This window comes from Scatophagus argus, chromosome 24 (assembly GCF_020382885.2).
Source record: "Scatophagus argus isolate fScaArg1 chromosome 24, fScaArg1.pri, whole genome shotgun sequence".
Taxonomy (NCBI): Eukaryota; Metazoa; Chordata; class Actinopteri; family Scatophagidae; genus Scatophagus; species Scatophagus argus.
Window position 1 is genome coordinate 11,010,148 of NC_058516.1, and position 20,023 is coordinate 11,030,170.

Below are 20,023 nucleotides of genomic sequence, written 5' to 3' on the forward strand. Positions count from 1 at the left end.
TTCTATAGACGCTACACTAAATATAGACTCATGCATTGTTTTAATACACCAAAAAAGGTTCTTTTTTTTGGACCCCAAAACTATGTCAACTTTTATAAACTTCTGGTCCTCACAAAGAGACTCATCTATCCCCTCTACGCAAGTGAAGGAACATTCAGAATTTTCGTCAAATATATTCATAAACTCATTTTTTGCTAGGAGTTTAGGAGAAATTTGATAGTGTTTTAAGAACAGCAGCCTGGGTGCATTTGTTTAATAAAATGGGGGGTATATGTTGTTATATATAATTGTCTGTCTAAAGCTTATTCACCTATGACTTCACAACAACACCATCAAATAAGCATCTTTGAATTAGCTGATTAGGAAAGTATAGCACTTATTGTTTATCTTAAGTTGTCAGATGTTATTTCATTTCCTCTTGGTACTTCTTGCTTTTCCAAGCAAAAGTCCCACCTTATGACTTCAGACTGAATGACCTGTTCAGGTGGACGGTGATTGTTTGTGTTCTACTTAGAAACTGCTTGATCAGCGTTGGGGGGGGGGGGGGGGGGGGGGGGGGTTGCCAGAACAGATCTGGGTGTGATAAAAGTTCCAGTTCAAACATCAGCTGAGCTCAGCACAGCTCTGTTACTGATTGGCAAACTCTCCTGTTTGCCGAGCTGTCACGTGTCTACTACGACATTCATATCACATCAGAGATTTTTATTCTTCCGTTCTGGCAGATCAACAAGCATTGATATAATCTAACACATCCTGTGTCAGGAAATTAAACCCTGCAGGCTTGTGGTTTCTTATCACGTGTGGCTGCAGGTTGTGTTTATGAGACTATTTTTCTTTTGCTCCTAAGTGTAGATCTATTAGCTTACTCTCTGCATCCATGGTTTTGGTTTACTTGATTATTTTTCTAAAAAAAAAATAAAATGTTGATATATTATTTTTTTTGTATTGACTACATTTAAAAATGCATTTTTAGCGATAAATAATTCAGTTACAGTGCTGCAATATGATGTGAATAAGTGACAAGGGAGAAGAAGAAAGGGAAAAAATGAATAAAATAGGGGGAAGTATTTTTGTATGATATATTATCTAAAAGCTTTGACTCCTAATTGTAGGTCAGTATCTCAAGAGCTTTCTAAAAAGCAATGTAATAGTTTTGACCTCTGGTAAATACGACATAAAGGGCCTTTCATGGATTGTAGTGACTTACAAAAACATAATTAGTACATACTACTGGATAAAGTGAAGTTACAAAGCTACTGCGAGATGACGGTTTAACAGACATAACTTTGACACAAAATATTGATACTCAATACTAACCCATGTTTATATGTATCAAAATGTTTGCTAAGTCAGTTTAATCAGATGAAATTTGTTTCATCCCAAACTTTTTCGAGTGAAGATTGTTCATGATAACATGACCGTTGGTGTCCAGCCCTGTGTAATAAAGCTCTAACACCACTAGGTGGCTCTTACGCCTCCATCCTGCTATCCTTTGGGTTGATGACTCTGATGGAGAGGAGCAGGCAGCGAGGCAGACATTTATGTCGTAAAACAGTGCTATCTGTTGGCCTTCACTTCCACATCAAGTTGCAGGCAGGATGGGATTCTGAGCTTTGTACATATCAGATGCGGAGATGTCTGCCCTCTCTTGAACATAAGATGGTACTTCACATGTGGTGCTCAGTGCATCAAAAAAAATACCTTTGAAAAACAAGATGGTTTGACCTTTTATCCTCCTTGATGAGCAAGTTGGCACAGAGGAAGTCTTCTAAAATCTGCAAGAAATATGTCATGTCCATTCATGCGTGCTCCCCAGAGGATGGATTGTAATGCTTTGGGTGACTTCCTGAGCTTTCGTCTGGTTCTGACCTGTTTTGTAATCACAAAAAAACTCCAATGTCCATTGTTTGTATGCTTTTATTTGCAGGCAGGGTATTGACAGAAGGAAGGTGAGAAACAGTAAGTGATACGGTTGAAGATACAGCCTACAATTCCACAACACGTCTAATGGAACCGACAGACGGATGAAGGGCCCCCCACTCTGCATGCTGTCTGTATTCGCCCTTCTCTAGCAAGTACTGACGTCCCCTGTAGTTTGGATGCTCATAGAAGACCCAGCTGCCTTCCTGGACGTTAGCCGACTGAACGTCACGGAAGCGCCAGCGGTCCCACAGGTTTTGGAGGTCCTCGCTGAACTCAATCATATGGCCGCTGAAATCTGGACGTTCGTAGATGCGAATCCTGTGCCTGTTGTAAGGCTTGAATGATATACAACCAAAGTGTTAATGAGAAACCAACAAGGTCTTCTGTCTCTACTTTCATATTTAACAGACAGGTATGAGAGTTTGGTATCAAACTTGCCATGTATCATCAGTTTAGCTCAGGAAAAACTGATGATCCACGTTTTTCCTTGACTTACATGCCTGATGAGGCGACAGGAACGGATGGTGTCACTGAAGCCGTTCCAGTTCTGGTAGTTAGGGTACTCCCCTTTCATGAGGATGTATTGGTACCCCATGTAGTGGGGTCGTTCATAAACTACCCAGGCCCCGTTCTCCACCCGGATGGAGTTACAGCGGCTGATGTGGGAGCTGAGCTCAGGACAATCACTGCTACATTCGTAGTAATGACCCTGGAAGTTCTTATCCTCATAGAAGAAGATCTGCAAGCAGGACCCTGAATTAGACATGTACATGAACTAGATGACTGCACCTTCTGTCATTGTTACTGACCCTATTTTTACTACTACTGATATACTAATACGACTGCTAAAAAATATATCGTTACTAATAATAAAACTGAGACTGCCGCTGCTACTATTAACATCACTACATACCAGTTTAAAGCTGAAATGCTGGCAGGGAGACTGTGCACACTATGCCAAATTCAAACCAGGAAGTTGGTCTGTAAGCTGTGGGAGACAACTGCTCATGTTTCTTGTTTCATTCACTGTCTCTTTTGATGGCTCATCTCAGCAGTTCACTTGGCGGGCACAAAGTCGTAGTTACAGATCAAAATAAGGACCAAAATTAAAAAAAAAAATACCCAAGTGGTGATAATACTGCATTTTGTTATAACTTTATAAGGTATGTTACATGTTATGTGTCAGAAGTCATGTTTTGACCATGTTATGATGCACCCAAGTGGCCAAAAGCATATTGCATTTCTAAGGGTTTTGTCCCAGACTTTACTGGTAACAAAAGAAGCATTTTTGTTCAAATAAAAATATTTACCCAATTGATTCATCTTGGACTACTAAAGCAAAGACTTTGCACATGAGAACTGAATACATGTAAAAAGTCATATGTGATGAGGAAAATAATTTTTTTTTTTTAACTCAAAGCAAATGCATGTGTATAGGGACAGTTACCAACAACTAGATGGTATAAATTGCAACACGTTATCATTGTGCTGAACAATTACAGTACTCACCTTTCCCATGCGCTCCATAATCACCTTATGTTCCTCCTCACCCAATGAAATTAAAGCTCCTCGTTCACCCGGTGTTACTGATGGTCCATGTTCATATAAAGGCTGATGAAATGCAGTGCAAGTAGATTCATTGTTATTCAAATGAGCTCCAATTAGCATATTAGCTGATGCTGCAATTGCATTAAAGTTCATGGCTTTTATATGCTCTGTTTGATTGCTACTGGGCTGATGCAAATTTTGACTGGATCATGTTCAACTCTTAGACTTGGCTGCGTTAAGGATTACAGCTACAGCAGCTCGTTGATTAATCTGCCAATTACTTTTACAATGAAATGAAATGAAACTAAAGCAAAGTTCTTCCCTGTAAAATGGCATAAAACGTGAGAAAAATTAGTTGATCAACTAATCCTATTACCAATCTAATAAACATTCCAAAGTCACTCATAGTCATCTAACTTTGCATAATACTAATAATAATCTGCCCTCAAGGATAATAATTTCATTTTAATTTCATACTACTACATATTACAACCCCCAAATCCAATAAAGTTGGGACTCATGGAGATTCATGATATTAAAAATAAAGCATAAAAGTGAATTTATCATTAGGATGGGTATTGTTTTATTGTTTTAAATTTGAGCTGTATTTGTTTTCTATGTTTTGTTTTTTTTAAATCACATCAGTCCTCTGTAAATATAATTCCAGTGGCTTTCACTGTAGAAATTCCACATTAATAAATACCTCCAAATGAAGACAGAAAATACAAAATACATTTTATGTTCAAAGAATGAAACGTGTCTGACACACACAAATATGTCACACCTGATGTTTCATCGTGCAGTTTTTTTAGTGATAAAGATGAAGCAGAAATGTGTTATTCTGATCATGTCTTTATTTGTCAAGATGTATGTTCCACCCTTTTACACTTTTTTTTTAAAAATTACAATCTTCCTGAACCTGGCGGATGGATCCAATGGAGGGCTGCACGCCCCTGACTCAGAGTGTCACCTGTACTGGCGCCCCCTGCAATTGGGATGCTTGTAGAAGATCCAGACACCTGGGAACACCTTGCAGGACTGGACAATACAGCTGTGACAAATCAGGCATGCTGACCTTCAAAGTCTGGCTTCGCCCAAACTTTCAGCCTCCATGAATTTCCCACCTTGAAGAAAAAATAAATAAATAAATAAAAGATACTGAACACTGGCTGCAATTAATGCTTGTAGAAGATCATCTTCATGTATCTAAGTTGTCCTTGATTATGAGTAATAATTTGGGGAAGAGGGAGTTAAAATTGTACATATGACTTATAGTAAACTGGCAAAAAGACTGATCTGGTCTGGTGTTATTTATCTTTCTTAACTTCTTAACTTAAATTCCACCTGATGGTGTCGTTGCTGCCCAGCCAGCACTGTTGGTCTGGACTCTTCAGGGCTCAGCACATACTGGTAACTCATGTAGTTTGGTCAGTCATAGATTACCCAGAATCCTCCCTCCACCCTGATGTAGTTGCCGCGGTTAAGGTACGTGTGCAGGTTGCTGGAGCCATTGTTGCACTTGCAGAATCAACCCTGGAAGGTTTTGTCCTTGAAGAAGACAATCCGGAAAGAGAACAAAAACAAATAATACCTGTTTAAAGCTGTGAACATGCACATAGTTTACAAGCATTTATGTTTACTTTTGTGTTGCATTAAATATATGGCAGTAAACATGTGTCATATCTATGTGAAACACACCTTCTCCATAGTTAATCAATAGATTTAGTGTTATATAAAACATCAAAGCAGCCATTTCCCATATTTTCTTTATATAGAACAAGAACAGTAAAACTAAGCACATGGTTTGCTTTGTGTGAACTGGATCATTCAATCAGCCGTTCAAATATTTATCCAGGCTTATCACATTGTTCTGAAGCAATGAATCCCGTTTCCCTAAACAATGCAAACGCAAAGTGCAAAGCATCCTAAAACCACTGGATGCAGCAAAGCGGGCTAACAAAAACAAGGCCACTGCAGGACATCCGGTTTGATATGAAACGCTGTGAGCTGAGTCAGTGACAAAGCAGGAAGGCACCAGAGACTTTACCAGAGAGGCTTAAACACAACGCTAACTCAAGTTTCACTCACCATTATCATCACATAACATCACTGATGTTGTTCTGCATCTGCCTGTGAAAGCTCTAGAAACGACAGAAAAAATCCTCTAAATGAAATGATAAAATCATTGTTGAAATTGTATTTAATCCAATAGTGCTAAGTTTAAGGTTTGGTTAGGCTTAAGCAACAATTAGAAGTAGAAACATAGCACTGATATAGAAAACAAGCACTGACTGTATTCAGTATTTGACAGTACAATTTGTCTGGTCATTCAAAATGACTACCTAGACTTAATGCTGCAGTTACAGACAGATAATGGTTTTGATGACCCACCTGACCTTGTCTCTAATGCCACTGTCAGACAATATTCCCACTCGGACATAGAAATGATAGTTTAATACACAGAATGCCATGTTTATACATATTCCTGCTCCTCAGATGACACACCTTTTCCATTCTGGACACTCTGTGACCTTTAACCTGACGCCCCCTCAGGGAAACCATATATTTTTAGAAGTGGTAAGGTACAGGTATAGATAAACCCCTGTCATGCTGTTAATTTTTTTTTTTTTTTGAGTGTAATGAACATATAATGTATCTTTGTTACTTTTTTCACTTTTTCAGGGTGAAATGATACATAGTAACTGTATATGTGTATATAGAAAAACAAGCAAGATCAAGAATTAAGCGAATTAAGTATCTTTTCAAAAAAAGTAAATACTAAGCATTTATTCAGAATAAATTTATACCTGGAAAGATTTATTAAAAAATTATTTATAATTGCAATAATCAGCTTCCATCTCCACATGCTTACAAGAACATGTACAAGGTTTTTAGATTTAGAGAAGCCACAGGAAGTTCAATTCAAAGTTATTATGTCTAGTTGTATCCTCTTCTGTCATTTTGTTCTGTTCTTCACGTTCTTATCAGGACTCATAGAAATACTTTAATGACTAAACTGCTTAACAATCTTGACTGGAGATCTGGCGTTATGACCTGCAGTTTAAAGGTATGTTCATGAATATGTATTGGGCGTTAATCAGTCTCTAGAAAGTTCCCCCACTTTTATGGGATTGAAAAAAAAACTAAATTACTGGAGTGCCCTCTTCAGGTTGTGATTACATTCTTAATATTACATCACTTATGTTGTATTTAAAATTTCATTCCACAAAACTAAGTGTGAGGACCATTACAGCTGCTATAATCTTCCATAAAAATGATCCATAATTTCAAACCAGTTGTTGATCACATATTGACAGAAAATCCATACGAACAGTCAGAGTTAGTTTCTCATTTATTGATAGTGTTAAAGGTCTTCAATCGCTTTTGCTCAAGGCTGAAGCCAAGGTTCAATTAAAACTCTGTGATCCTGCGGAAGGAGCCTATACCAGGCGAGGAGGCCCCCCAGTCACTGTGCTGCCGGTACTCGCCCCGCTCAAGGAGGTACTGGTGCCCCCTGTAGCTGGGGAGGTCGTAAAATACCCAGGCACCATCGGTCACCACGCAGGAGTAAGCCTCACGCATCTTGTAGGCATCATACACTGAGGGACAGTCATCGGAGCACTCCACCATCTGACCTCCGAAATCCGGCCTCTCGTACAGCCTCAGCTTCCATGAACTGCCGTAAACCTAAAAATATATCGCACAAAGTCTCCATGAAAGTTATCGCAATGGCTAGCTAGAGTTGGGTGACATTTTCAATACCAATGCTGATAATGGAATTTTTTTTGCAGCAATACTAAACAAAAAACAAAAAACTTTGTTAATACCTGACTGGAATATTGGATAATTTTTTTATCCAAATTGTAACTCTGTAAAATGTTCACTTAACTAATTTTTTTGATACTCTGTTATAGACACTGGTTGCTCAAAAAATTTGGGGCTTTCATTTCAACTGATAGACCAGTTGCTGGTCCAATAAGATCATTCCTTTTTCCATAGGCTACACTATTTTGAGGTTGAAGTAGGTTCTCTGTATTACTGCACAAGACATACTTCAATAAAGTTCTTTTTAAGGTGTAGTAACTATTTTTGTGGTCACTTGGGTCCAGAACTCCACATCAAGCTAACAGTTTGTTTTTTCTGGGGTTTTTTTTTTCTGTCTTTACAACCAGCACAGAGCAACAGTAGAATATGGAGACATGTTTCTGAACTTTGAGTAATTAGTATGATTAATTTTCACTCTCCTTTTAGCTTTGTTTGTTTGGTGATAAGTCTCCATGGCTTTATCGCTACATGTGATATCTTTGATATTATTCACTTGGCCATTTGTTAAATAATCTGCTTTCCTTTTGGGGCTTACAGAGCTTAGTCTTGTGCCTTGTTACACCCCCACTCTTTACTGCTCAAACCCAGTTTTAACACTTATCTTTAACTATTCAGAATCATAATGTGTCAAACCTAAAATCCTCCATTGCATTTGCTGTAAAAGCCTGAAGACTCTTACATTCTTGATGGCACGGCAGGATTTGACGTTGTCGTTGAAGGCCATCCATTGCTGATTGTCTGCATACTCCCCAGGACTGAGGATGTACTGGAAGCCCTGGAAGCTGGGTCTCTCATAGATCACCCACACACCACTCTCCACCCTGATGGAGTTGCAGCGGCTGAAGTACGTATGCAAGTCAGCACAGTCACTGCTACAGTTGTAGCAGCGGCCTTGGAAGTTCTTCTCCTCAAAAAATGTGATCTGTTGAAAAGGTAAGAGGAAAAATTGGATTCACACTATGTGAGTATTTTATTTTGAACTGGAGTATCTTAAAATGAGCACATTTCTTCTAAAATCATAGCAGCTGTAATAGGTCTTTTTCTTACCTTCCCCATTTGGATGCACTGTAAACCTCATTCTTTGCTGCAGCCCCATCAAACTATTTATTGATGAACAAAATGTGCAGAGTGTGGCAAGTCTTTGATACCCAAATGAGGGAGATTTACATATCAGCAAAATGGCTTGGTGCTGTTTGATTTGCTTTTGTTCCAGTCTGATGATGACTCTGTATCAAACACATGCTGGAACAGTGTGAGACAATGATAGGAAAAAAAAAAATATTTGGCAATGTTAAATTGGCTTCTGTATTTCCATGAGAGCTGCAAACAGCCTAACTAGAATAGCACTACAGTAACACTGAACCACAGATGCTTTTATTTTAGATTTTTCCTTATTTTTTGCATCCTCTTCTTACGTTTCAGCATTCAGAGTCGATCGATGTAATTGTAATCTTGTTATTTCTGTTATCTGTCAGAGTGGAGTGTGGAGGTGAGTTGGCAAAGGAATATATATTGTTCACGGCTTCTTTCATGTAGTCTTACACGTGCGCATCAACAGGAATCTGAAATCATTTCTTGCAGCGATAAATATGATTTTATTTCTGAATTTACTGTCTAAAATTGGACTATAGCCACTGCAGTTTTCTCATATTGGGAATGAGGCTTTATAGGTAAGTGTAGCGACAGCAGTTGCCCTGTGGATTTGCAAGAATTGTAATTATTAGTTTCAAGAATCACACACCCTGCTTAACCAGCTGTCACAGTTTTGTTTTGCCCTAAATGTGCTTTAGCGTTTGCATATCGCAGAGGTCAGTTTGAGCAAAGCAAGGAATGTTTTGGGGGTCATTAGGTGCAACATAAAATCCGAGCCATTTGGCTGTGATAGATGAATTTGGCAGCAGAGATGCAAAATCTCCAAAACAATTCAACTGATGATAGGTCTCCTATGAACCAAGAGTACATTCTGTGTGAGGTTTAAAACAATCGGGTTTTCAATTAAAGCATGAACTGAAACGATGCATAAAGCAGCAGCGTAACATTTTCTTACAGCAGCAAATAGACAGTTTGGTTGTTTTTACTGTTGTGCTTTTACATGAATTTATTCTTTTCAAAAATGGCTGTGAGACAGCAAAATATTATCTGCATTCGCCGACTGTATCATATCTCCATCTGCTTTAAATGCTTCACTTTCAGGTCAAGCCTTTTAGAATGACAGACTTTTCCCAAACTATCCACATGCTGAGCGGTCGGAGTGCCTTAACTCACAACTTCTGTTTCTTTTTCTTCTACTACAGTTTTCAGGCCTGGTATCAACCTGGTAACATTGTCTCTGTCCTCTGCCATTAAAGGATAGGCAATGTTTTGCTCATTTTGGCCCATTACAAATCCTGTTCAATTGCAGAGACTTGTCCTAAAGCTGGGAGTATTGGGGGGTTTGGGCAAAAAATTCCAGAAGAAGTGTATTGGAATTCAACTGGCTGACATAAAAGTAGACCTATGCACCTCCTTTTGGCTGTTTAAAGGCAGGTAAGTGCTATGGAAGACGAGTTACAGTGAGTGGGCCCGAGATTCCTCATGAAGCTCATTCAACGGAGAGCAAACACCATGAGGCATGTTGTTTCTCTGGGCTCTCGTCACCTTCTGCTGTCATTTGAACTTGTGGGTTTGGTTTGTGCTTTCAGCAGAGGGACACACGGCAGCAGAGAGAGAGAGAGAGAGAGAGGTAGAATGTTTTGCATTGGTTTGCAAAGTTTTTTTCCCCTACTGCAGCTTTAAATCACAGAGTTGTGAATCGTTTTGCTTGTGGGGAACTTATCTGATTCCTGAGAGTGAGCTAGTGAATTCGTTTAGAAACGACCTAAGCAGACTTCTCGCTTCTCCTGCGGGCTTGAATTTCTAACAACAAAGCTTATCATACCTCACCTCAGTTCCTGCACTTCATTACCGTGTAAAAAATGTCAGCAAAAAAATGACTAATTGTCCACTGATAGATTGTGATGATCTATGAGTTTCGTAACAAACTTGAAAAATGGCTATTTTACGCTAAAATGACAGGCAGCAATCAGAAACTTTAGATTTCAGCTTGCTTTATTTTCCCTCCAAGTTTATTTAGAGCTTGAGTTAACAGGAGTCCATGATGCGCCTGATGGAGCTGAACCTCGTCACATCGCTCAGACCCATATCTCTGAAGTTCCTGTATTCCCCTGGCCTGACATACAGCATTCGGCCTCTGTAGCTGGGCTGCTCGAACATCAGCCAGTGGCCGTCCATCACGTTGCAGGACTGGCAGTCAGACATGCGGAAACGATCCATCATATTGTCACAGTCATCCATCAGCTCATACATCTGGCCTCCAAAGTTCTCCCTCTCATAGATCCTCATTCGGAAGGGTCCCCTGTACTGTGGGGTGAAGAAACATCAGGCTGAACGACTGTGGACCTCAGAACAGGAAATGAAATTCAGCCTAACCTTTATCGTGAATGGCGTAAATGATCTCATTGCTTTATGTGTTTTCAAGATACTAAGATTTAGTAATCTTCACATAATGATTACTAAAAAGTTATTGCAAGCACAGCTGCTGTTTGCCTCTATACTAGTGTTATTTAATTTTATAAAACTGACCATGTTTAAAACTGGATGTTCCCATCTTATTTTTTAATTGCTAAGTTTGCAAATACCGATGCAAAATTTACCAAATCCTGAGAAGAATCAATGTATCTATAAATAAATACTCCACAAGCTTTTCCAGGATCTTTAGGTCAGCTCAAATGCTGGTAAGTGGACCTAGAATTTTATTAATTTTATTCAAATATTTGTAGCGATTCATGCTAGACTTTTGTATATGCTCAGCTTAAAATTTTGTCCTGTCAACCTGTAAAAAAGCCATGCGTTAGTCCAACATGGATGACGGTGTCCTTTTAGCTAATTCAATTTGCAAAAATCCCTCTTTAGCAGATTGAAAACTGCGATGTGAAAGATTTGCTGCAAGGTTTGTAAGACTTTTTTAGGTGGTGTCATCAGTGCACCAGTCTTTCAGTATTGTGCACTCATAGATTGTGATGGTCTTAAACTGGAAATCAAGTTTTGTAACAAACTCGAAATGCTACATCATTCTGCATGTTTCTGGGTTTCAATGCAGCGATAAACAAATCCACCTACCATGGGAATCATACGACTGGACCTGATGCAGTCACTCATACTCATTCCCATCAGGTGCTGGTTGTCTGGATACTCGCCCCTCCTCACCAGCATCTGATGGCCCATGAAGTTTGGCTTCTCATAGACCATGAAGAGGCCACTCTCGACCCTGCAGGAGTTACACCTGCTCAGGTAGGAGGTGAGCTCGGCGCAGTCGCTGCTGGTCTCATAGGAGCGGCCCTGGAAATTCCGGTCCTCATAAAATATGATCTGCAAAGAACGATGTGAACAATTGAATGATTTTGCCTTAAGGCTCTTTTGAATTTTTGATTTACATTTTATGCCTCAGATGATTTGAAAGTTTTACTTACCCTCCCCATGGTCATGATATTTGTGAGCTAATCTCAGATGTACAGCTTCAACATTGACCCTTTTCCCTTTTTATACATTACACAGCCATAGTATTTCCACATGGCTTGTGCTGAAACCTTTGAGTCATCACTCTATATTGTGGCACAGTGCAACACCATAGGATGACAGATTTACTGCATGTCAGATTCTGCAATAGTTATTGTGAACTGATTATTGTGTTTTATGCTTGCTTCCAGCAACTTCAACTATTTAATTCGTATCTCTTCTGTAAAAATCTATGTGGTGTGAATACCAGATAAGAAGGTGAGACTGAATGTCATGATAACAATAAAAGGAATTCGACAAATGGCAAGGTACACACACAGACACCATAAACCCCTCTTTGGCCTGAAAGGTGAAAATGGAATTAATAATACATCATTTAAAAAAAAAAAGTTTTCCTTCTGTTATGACCTGACATGACCTCCCAAAACTACATTCAACATACAATAATAACTATTGAGGTGTAAAAAGTGAAAGCGGGCCCACGTGAACCTTGTGATGAGTCGTGATGTTTCATACAAAGGTGTGCAAGGTGGTCTGTGGCTGATTCTATATAAAAGTGAAACTGGGTTGGCATCAATTATAAAAACCAAAACCATCACCATGGGCAGGGTACTATTCATCATGTTTGTATAGTGCTGAAAGATCTGATGCTGTAGAAATAATAATATATTGATTAATAGGTTAGATATACAGTATGCAAACTGCTGAGCAAGGTTTCTCATTAGAGCATGAAATGCATTGTTCCAACAATCTTTTCCATCAAAAAAAATAAATAAATAAATAAAATAAAACACCCAAGACTCCTTATCTTTGAAGGTTTTCATGTAACGACTGTAAATTTACTATATGTTTTTTTTTTTTTTTTTGCTGCAGATTATTTTCTATGAGGACAGGAACTTCCAGGGTCGGTCCTATGAGTGCAACACTGACTGCTCTGACATCCACATGCACCTGAACCGTTGCAACTCATGCAGGGTGGACAATGGGTGCTTTGTGGTGTACGACCGCCCCAACTTCACGGGGAATCAGGCTTTCTTGAGGAGAGGGGAGTACTCTGATTTTCAGCAAATGGGGTGTGTAGTAGGCATGATGGGCTTGGCGATGATGGATAACATTCGCTCTTGTCGCATGATCCCCTTGGTAAGACGTTTTAGTAGTTGTTTATACCTTTTAGATTTTTACTTACTGTATTTGTATCACAGTATGGCTTAGCAATTTTTTTTCCCCCCTTAGACTTAGGATGTCTCATCTTCTTTCAACAGCACAGTGGACAGTTCAGGATGAGGATCTATGAAAGGGAGAACTTCGAAGGCCAGACGCATGAGCTCATGGATGACTGTGAGTCTCTCCAGGACCGTTACTATATTGCTGACTGCCAGTCCTGCAATGTGATGGATGGCCACTGGCTGATGTTTGAGCATCCCAACTACAGAGGTCGAATGATGTACGTGAGGCCAGGAGAGTATAGGAACCTCAGAGACATGAGTGGGATAAGCAACCTGATAAGAATCCGTTCCATCAGGCGCATCATGGATTTGTGCTGATTATCATTCATTAAAAAGGAACTGTGGGGAACTTTATTTTGATTCCCAAATAAAGTTGGTTGTTATTGGTTGTTTTGTCTTAAGTGAGCTGGTCTGTAGGTTCATCCGGCACAGAATTGTTTGGAGTGAGTGAGAACTTCTTTGAGAAGAGCAGAATCATTTTACCACAATAATGCCAGTCAAAATTAGGACCAAAAACAATGGAATAACATCCTTGTGATATGGTGGATGATCTTATTTTCTGTAGGAGGGTTTGGAGCCTTGTGTAAGGCTCCAAACCCATTTTGCAAATATGTTTGGTTGCTTTTCTTCTTCTTGGAGCTTGCTGCTAACTGCAGCAAGCTGCTTTTTATACCTCCAGATTGTGGGTCACATGCATAACATGTTGACAAAATGTCTCACCCTCAACTGTCCCAACCTTGTTACCTTTCCAGCTCACTCATTTTATACAGATGTCGATTCAGCACTGTTACTTCCACCTCTGACAGCTCAGAGGCAGAACAACAATGGCCTCTTTCTGGCCTTCATTCTGTTAATACAGAATGCAGAAGTGTAATGAAGGATCAACAGTCCCACCTTGACCAGGCTGTCGTTTTTAAACGTTTTTACCCTCTTGGCAGTGTAAACATACTCAACAATTTGCATGTTCCACAGTATTATGAGCTATCTGGTGTACAAAGTTAACATTTTGGTGTTAAAGTGATGCTTATAAGATTAAATTAATGTGCACTGGTCCCTCACCTCATTGATATTATATGCTGATCTGTAAGCAACAAAAAGCATTCTGATTTAAGTGTTGGAAGTCTAAGTGGAAGTCAGTGGAAATGTCATCCCCTGCAGATCTGTTGGTTCTGAAGGCAAACTGGTGTCTAGGCTGGTTCCAAAGTGTCGGACGAACATCTCCTGGGGCAAAAATGTTGCTACACTTTTATTATTCAGAATGCTACATGAGTTTAAGCAGACATAGAACAAACCATCAGCACTAGTCTTTGTGTGCAAAACCTCAAAGTGAGACTGTGAATTTGGTGGTAATTGCAGGATAATGGAACAAAATGTATGTTTACGTCTTTTGTATCAAATTAAATGTTTATTGTCTAAATGTCAATCTGTTATACATTTTTCTATAAATGTGTTCTGGAATAAAAAATTATGGTACAAAGATACAAAAGTAATGCAATATCTAGAGTTTGCTTTGTCAATGTGAAATCTGCACCACCACTGTTTAATCTAGTGACTGCAGTGTTCACAGCTTTGATGTGTCATACAGTAGGGACTTCCATGCTGATGAGCTGACTCAGTTATTGTGTACAATTGAGAGGCAGATTCTTTTGATGTCACATGATGGATAAAAGGCAGCTCGCCAGCAAGAAGAACAACAGAAGTCAAATAGCGTGACCATGAGCGGAAAGGCAATGAAGGGCACAGATCGCTGCACTAGTCAATATAGGAGGCAGAAACTAAGTGATGCATATCGGTATCATAATTGCATGCAGCATATGCACAAAAATACTGTAGTACATAATTTTTGTCATTCAGCACAGTGTAATTTGTATTAATACGTTATCTTATGATCATCACATTTAGCTGGATGTTTTCTAATGCTTGACCCAAACACAATCTAGGTCTTTCTCACGACGTCGTCTTCTTTGAGGAGAGAAACTTCAAGGGTCGCTCGTATGAGTGCATTAGTGACTGCTCTGAAATTGCCTCTCACTTGAGGCAATGCAGCTCCTGCAGGGTGGAGAGCAGGACATTCATGGTCTATGACCAGCCCTACTTCTTGGCTCAGCAGTACCTCCTGAGTACCTAGAACACCATGGGCTTCAACGACAGCATCCAGAGATAAGCAATGATATTAGGTTCCGTTCAATCAAACGCATTACAGAGTGTCTCTGATGAAGCTTTGTTTTATATATTAACAAATTGTCAAAGTGAGAGGCTAAATGAAGGAGCCTTGTTTTATCCTGAAACTGTAATTTGTACGTTGTTTGCACGTAGTTCCATTTGTACTGCGAAATCCAGCCGCAATGAATTTACCTCTTTAACTGTGTGATGCGCACAATAAAATGATTTGCTGTATATTTGTGTGAATTATTTCAGAACGCAAATTACGCACACAATAACTGACTGTTTTGCTAAATTAAAGTGTATTCATTTTCAGAAACAAATTAACATACAGGGCGGCACGGTGGTGCAGTGGTTAGCACTGTCGCCTCATAGCAAGAGGGTTCCAGGTTCGAATCCCGGTCTGGGCCCTTCTATGTGGAGTTTGCATGTTCTCCCTGTGCCTGCGTGGGTTTTCTCTGGGTACTCCGGCTTCCTCCCACAATACCAAAAACATGCACATTAGGTTAATTGGCTACTCTAAATTGCCCCCTAGGTGTGAGTGTGAGAGTGTGTGGTTGTCTGTCCTTGTGTGTCAGCCCTGCGATTGACTGGGGACCAGTCCAGGGTGTACCCCGCCTCTTGCCTGTAGTCAGCGTTCAGGGTCGCAGGGGAGCTGCCTCTATAAGTGGTATAGAAAATGGACCCTTCTATGAAATGGATGGATGGATGAAATTAACATACGGTTCACACACCTGAACCCAGTAACATGTAATATTTAATATTACTGCTGTAACACAGACATTATAGAGACAAACTATCAGATTGAGGCTCAAGGGTTGGGCTAGTCCCGTCACTTCCAGTGAAGGGAAACTTTAATACTTTAGTATACCAAGACAATGCTATGCTTCAAACTTTGTGGTAACAGTTTGGGTAAGCCCTTTTCTACTCCTGTGCCCCAATGCATAAAGCAAGGTCCATAAAGACATCTTTGGATGAATTTGGTGTGGAAGAACTTGACTGGCCTGCATAGATCCTTGACCTCAACTCCATCCAATACCTTTGTGATGAGCTGGAATGAAGATTGCAAGCCAGGCCTTTAAGTCCAACCTGACCTCACAAATGCTCTACAAACAATGGGCAAACATTCCCACAGAAACACTCCAAAATCTTGTGGAAAGTCTTCCCAGAAGAGTGGAGGCTGTTATTACTGCAAAGCTGTCTTTATAAAATGTTATATCGCTGAACTCCCTGTTTTGTGGAAGCCACCCCAACACTTTTGTCCATATAGTGTATATTGTTACATATTTGCATAGCATACCTGTCAGGAATGTATGTTTTCTACTATACTTATATATGATTGATGAAAAATGTACACAGTTTAACTAGTTATAAAGACTGCACTGCACTGCAGCAGACATTTATGAGTCAGTATGTGTATTGGTGGTGCTTAAACTGGCTTTTCTTTGTTGTGTATGCTAGACTTGAATTAAATATCAACCGCTTACACTTGTTGCCACTGCTCTTTATTGAGCAGCTCTGTTCCAGTCTATCTCGTGCAGTCTGTATTGAAAAAAACATTCTAGAGCTTAGTCCATATCACAATACAGGCTGATTGAAGGCAAACAAAAGCAAAACCGAAAGAGCTACTGGCTATGTAAAACAAGCTGTTACGCTGACATGAAGAAAATAACTGTTTCAGAATTGCAAATCATATAAAAGCTACTGCTGCGCAACAGAGGCAAGGCAGTGGTTGTGTTCACAGGATTTTGGAAAGGAGCAGTAGTCACTCCAGCATTCACAGTGTTAAAGTCAAAGTATTGCATTTCAGTGCTATGAAATGTGTCTCTTTAAAATGGAATATTAAAGAACAACACTTGTGGCCACCATTTTTCTGGTATGGGTACTTTATGTCAGAATCACAGCCTTGGCCATTCAGTTTGTAAAGTACCATAATCATCTGAATTAAGAAAATAAACAAGATTTTACATCGATAATTATTGTGTTTTCTATTGTACAAAAATGTACAACTGAAAAAATAAACTTTGTACAAACAAATTATCATATGAGTTGAGTTTCATCATTTCATATCTTTGATTTCCAATAAAAATGCATGTTTGGAGATTTATTGATGTTACATTTTGGGACTATTTGTAGATTTTGAAAGCATTCCACCATCAACCAGAGCAATTCAAAGTGAGCTTCCACTCAAAGGAAAACAGCTGATTTGCTTCACTGGCCGCACAAAACGTAAAGAAACATTGTTCTGTGAGAAAGAGCTGACAAGTCTGGTCATTGTTATGAAAAACAATAACACAGGTCATCCATGGGTTATAAAGGCAGTGTGGAGCCCGTGGGTGCTGCTAGTGTGACCAATGTTAGCCAACACAATGGGTAAGGTAAGGCTGCTTGTTTTGCTGTGTCTTTTTCGTGCTTCTGCATATCTGTGTGGATTATTTACCCGCAACCGGTGAACTGGAAGCCTTTTTTTTGATCTGGTATAGTATGTATATCTCTTTTAAACTGAGCCAGCATTATCAAGACCTTTGAAAATCCCTTGATTGATCCCTCCAGATTATCTTCTATGAGGACAGGAACTTCCAGGGTCGATCCTATGAGTGCAGCAGTGAATGCTCTGACTTGCATTCCCACTTCAGTCGCTGCAACTCCATTAGAGTGGACAATGGTGACTGGATGGTCTATGAGAGACCCAGCTACATGGGCTACCAGTACTTTCTGAGGAGGGGCGACTATCCAGACTATCAGCGCTGGATGGGATTCAATGACTGTGTGCGATCGTGCCGTATGATCCCCATGGTAAGCCTGAAGTGGGTGGTTACAGCAGGCATCATCTTACAACAGCTTTTTCTATTGATAATCCTTTAAAAAATAACCCTTCCTTTATGCAGCACCAAGGCTCTCACAGAATGATGATCTACGACCGCACAGAGTTTGGAGGTCAGATGATGGAGCTGACTGATGACTGCCACTCCCTGTATGAACGTTTCCATTTCAACGACATCTACTCCTGTAAAGTGATGGATGGTCACTGGATCTTCTATGAGCATCCACATTACAGGGGACGCCAGTACCTGATGCGCCCTGGTGAATACAGGAGGTTTAATGAGTGGGGAAGCATGAGCTCTAGGGTGGGATCCATCAGACGTATCACTATGTGAGAAAATCTAATGTCCACACACTATACTGTCAATAAAATATTGTCAATAAATCCATCCAAATATCACTGTTCTGTGAACTGCTTCTTTTGTTTTTTTTGAGGTTCTCTTGAGGGGTTCAGTGAGTTGGAAGGTTCAGTTTGGGGGCAAATTGGCTCTCACCGCTGGTGTTTTGAAGTGGATTTTTGATACAAACACACACACACATAGTAGAAGCCCAGCATGTTTATTGAGAACAGAGAGAGTGGAGGAAAGTTCAAAAGACCTCTAATTTAAGTCAGTGATTCGCCTGAGTGAGCCAATCCTTGGACTGGCGCCTCCCCAGTCGCTGTACCTGCGGTATTCCCCAGGTCTCAGGTAGTAGGTTCTTCCCCTGTAGTTGGGCTGGTCATAGAGCAGCCAGTGCCCATCAACCACATTGCAAGAGTTAATGTCAGACATATGGAAGCGGTCCTGAACGTTGGGGCAGTCATCGCTCACCTCCTGCATTTGGCCGCTCATGTCTGGACGCTCATACAGTCTTATTTTGTAGGAACCACGGTACTGCAGGAAGAACATTTACAATTTTTGTTTAGTTCTTCTAATGTGCTATTAGTTGTAGTACTTTTTGGTGATTGTGAACAAACAATATGAACAATTATGAATCCCCTACAATTTGCAGGTTAACACAAGTCGTTACACCAAGACCAAAGCAGTCTCAACCAGAAGTTTAATCAAAAGTCCCTGGTTCATGCTGATGTGCTAAATCTAAGGTAATCTACCTAAGCTAGGAAGGATGTTTGTGTTTGGGGTGGGGGGGTTTCCTGTTTGCGTTGTTCAAACTAGTCTTAAGACAAAGTTCTGTTACTTTGCGATGCCAAAAATTCTGGGTAAAGCTGTTTTCACCAATGTTTGTTGCTGAGTTTCAGACTTTAGGGTACTTGGTTTTTACAGGAAAGAATATTATTAGTTATTTTCCTTGCTTATGCCTTTACATATATTTCCTTTCCTTTGTTTTTCTTGCATGTTCTTTATCTAAATGTTAAAATACAGGTAGAAGTATGATCAAATGTTAAGATTTTGTTTAATTGCTTTTTAACTTTTTCCTGTTTTACTCCTTTCTATATTCAGTTTTAATGCTGGTATTATATAGTTTCTTTCACTGCCCTATTACTTTTATGCTGTGATAAACCAGCTTGTCCATTTGGATCCATAATTTTTAATTAATTCCCTTTGTAACATCTCGAGCTTACCGTGGGAATCATGCGGCACGAGCGGATGCAATCATTGATGCCAATCATGCGCTGGTTGTCAGAGTACTCCCCCCTGCGGAGGAAGTACTGGTGGCCCAGGTAGTGTGATCTTTCATACACCATGAAGCAGCCACTCTCCACCCGGATGGAGTTGCAGCGGTTAAAGTAAGGGTGAAGGTCAGCACAGTCGCTCATGCACTCATGGTGCCGACCCTGGAAATTTCTGTCCTCGTAGAATATGATCTGCAAACGTTTGTCAAAGCACTATGTTTAAACATCTCAAGGCTTATTATGTTTTCATTCTGTATTTTCAGTAACAACACATGATAAACTTACCTTTCCCATTGTTATATTGGTAGGGCCCAGACTGATGGTCAATAGATGCTCTCTGTGCTGC

General features: G+C 39.8%; 6 protein-coding genes across 8 annotated transcripts; 2 read left to right on the forward strand and 4 right to left on the reverse strand.

The window, feature by feature from the left end:
• Positions 1–1,862: 1,862 nt before the first annotated feature.
• On the reverse strand, positions 1,863–2,689 carry LOC124055493 (gamma-crystallin S-1-like). The gene is made up of 2 exons (XM_046382404.1): positions 2,403–2,689; positions 1,863–2,247 (listed from the first exon to the last, which is right to left on the reverse strand). The coding sequence occupies exons 1-2, from the start codon at positions 2,687–2,689 to the stop codon at positions 1,986–1,988; spliced, it is 549 nt and encodes a 182-aa protein (XP_046238360.1). The 3' UTR covers positions 1,863–1,985.
• A 4,159-nt stretch (positions 2,690–6,848) lies between these two features.
• Positions 6,849–8,352, reverse strand: LOC124055488 (gamma-crystallin M2-like). Of its 2 annotated transcripts, XM_046382392.1 has the most exons (4): positions 8,344–8,352; positions 7,976–8,218; positions 7,288–7,302; positions 6,849–7,137 (listed from the first exon to the last, which is right to left on the reverse strand). In XM_046382392.1, the coding sequence occupies exons 1-4, from the start codon at positions 8,350–8,352 to the stop codon at positions 6,883–6,885; spliced, it is 522 nt and encodes a 173-aa protein (XP_046238348.1). In that variant the 3' UTR covers positions 6,849–6,882. The 2 variants fall into 2 exon arrangements, with proteins under 2 accessions (XP_046238348.1, XP_046238347.1); XM_046382391.1 differs by lacking the exon at positions 7,288–7,302 and having other exon boundaries at positions 6,849–7,158.
• Positions 8,353–10,398: 2,046 nt separating this feature from the next.
• Positions 10,399–11,819, reverse strand: LOC124055486 (gamma-crystallin M3-like). Its single transcript, XM_046382389.1, has 3 exons — positions 11,805–11,819; positions 11,455–11,703; positions 10,399–10,695 (listed from the first exon to the last, which is right to left on the reverse strand). The coding sequence occupies exons 1-3, from the start codon at positions 11,817–11,819 to the stop codon at positions 10,417–10,419; spliced, it is 543 nt and encodes a 180-aa protein (XP_046238345.1). The 3' UTR covers positions 10,399–10,416.
• A 459-nt stretch (positions 11,820–12,278) lies between these two features.
• Positions 12,279–13,401, forward strand: LOC124055485 (gamma-crystallin M3-like). Its single transcript, XM_046382388.1, has 3 exons — positions 12,279–12,459; positions 12,724–12,990; positions 13,113–13,401. Exons 1-3 carry the CDS (start codon positions 12,346–12,348, stop codon positions 13,392–13,394), a joined length of 663 nt encoding a protein of 220 aa, XP_046238344.1. The 5' UTR covers positions 12,279–12,345; the 3' UTR covers positions 13,395–13,401.
• A 4,207-nt stretch (positions 13,402–17,608) lies between these two features.
• On the forward strand, positions 17,609–18,442 carry LOC124055490 (gamma-crystallin S-1-like). 2 transcript variants are annotated; one of them, XM_046382399.1, is made up of 3 exons: positions 17,609–17,617; positions 17,793–18,039; positions 18,135–18,442. In XM_046382399.1, the coding sequence occupies exons 1-3, from the start codon at positions 17,609–17,611 to the stop codon at positions 18,395–18,397; spliced, it is 519 nt and encodes a 172-aa protein (XP_046238355.1). In that variant the 3' UTR covers positions 18,398–18,442. The 2 variants fall into 2 exon arrangements, with proteins under 2 accessions (XP_046238355.1, XP_046238354.1); XM_046382398.1 differs by having other exon boundaries at positions 17,793–18,035; positions 18,128–18,442.
• A 208-nt stretch (positions 18,443–18,650) lies between these two features.
• LOC124055491 (gamma-crystallin M2-like) lies at positions 18,651–19,986 on the reverse strand. Its single transcript, XM_046382402.1, has 3 exons — positions 19,963–19,986; positions 19,627–19,869; positions 18,651–18,937 (listed from the first exon to the last, which is right to left on the reverse strand). The coding sequence occupies exons 1-3, from the start codon at positions 19,969–19,971 to the stop codon at positions 18,662–18,664; spliced, it is 528 nt and encodes a 175-aa protein (XP_046238358.1). The 5' UTR covers positions 19,972–19,986; the 3' UTR covers positions 18,651–18,661.
• Positions 19,987–20,023: the final 37 nt, after the last annotated feature.

Bases quoted from the DNA above. Each gene is read 5' to 3' on its own strand.
- LOC124055488 (XM_046382391.1), bottom strand. The intron at 7,159-7,975 runs GTAAGAGTCTTC...ATATATTTTTAG, and splicing joins CCTGCCGTGCCATCAAGAAT to GTTTACGGCAGTTCATGGAA.
- LOC124055485 (XM_046382388.1), top strand. From the start codon at position 12,346: ATGAGTCGTGATGTTTCATACAAAGGTGTGCAAGGTGGTCTGTGGCTG. The intron at 12,460-12,723 runs GTACTATTCATC...TTTTTGCTGCAG, and splicing joins AAACCATCACCATGGGCAGG to ATTATTTTCTATGAGGACAG. The intron at 12,991-13,112 runs GTAAGACGTTTT...TTCTTTCAACAG, and splicing joins CTTGTCGCATGATCCCCTTG to CACAGTGGACAGTTCAGGAT.
- LOC124055490 (XM_046382398.1), top strand. The intron at 18,036-18,127 runs GTAAGCCTGAAG...TCCTTTATGCAG, and splicing joins CGTGCCGTATGATCCCCATG to CACCAAGGCTCTCACAGAAT.
- LOC124055493 (XM_046382404.1), bottom strand. From the start codon at position 2,689: ATGTCTAATTCAGGGTCCTGCTTGCAGATCTTCTTCTATGAGGATAAG. The intron at 2,248-2,402 runs GTGGATCATCAG...GCCTTACAACAG, and splicing joins CATGTAAGTCAAGGAAAAAC to GCACAGGATTCGCATCTACG.
- LOC124055486 (XM_046382389.1), bottom strand. The intron at 10,696-11,454 runs GTAGGTGGATTT...TTCACCCCACAG, and splicing joins CCAGTCGTATGATTCCCATG to TACAGGGGACCCTTCCGAAT.
- LOC124055491 (XM_046382402.1), bottom strand. The intron at 18,938-19,626 runs GTAAGCTCGAGA...TTCTTCCTGCAG, and splicing joins CGTGCCGCATGATTCCCACG to TACCGTGGTTCCTACAAAAT.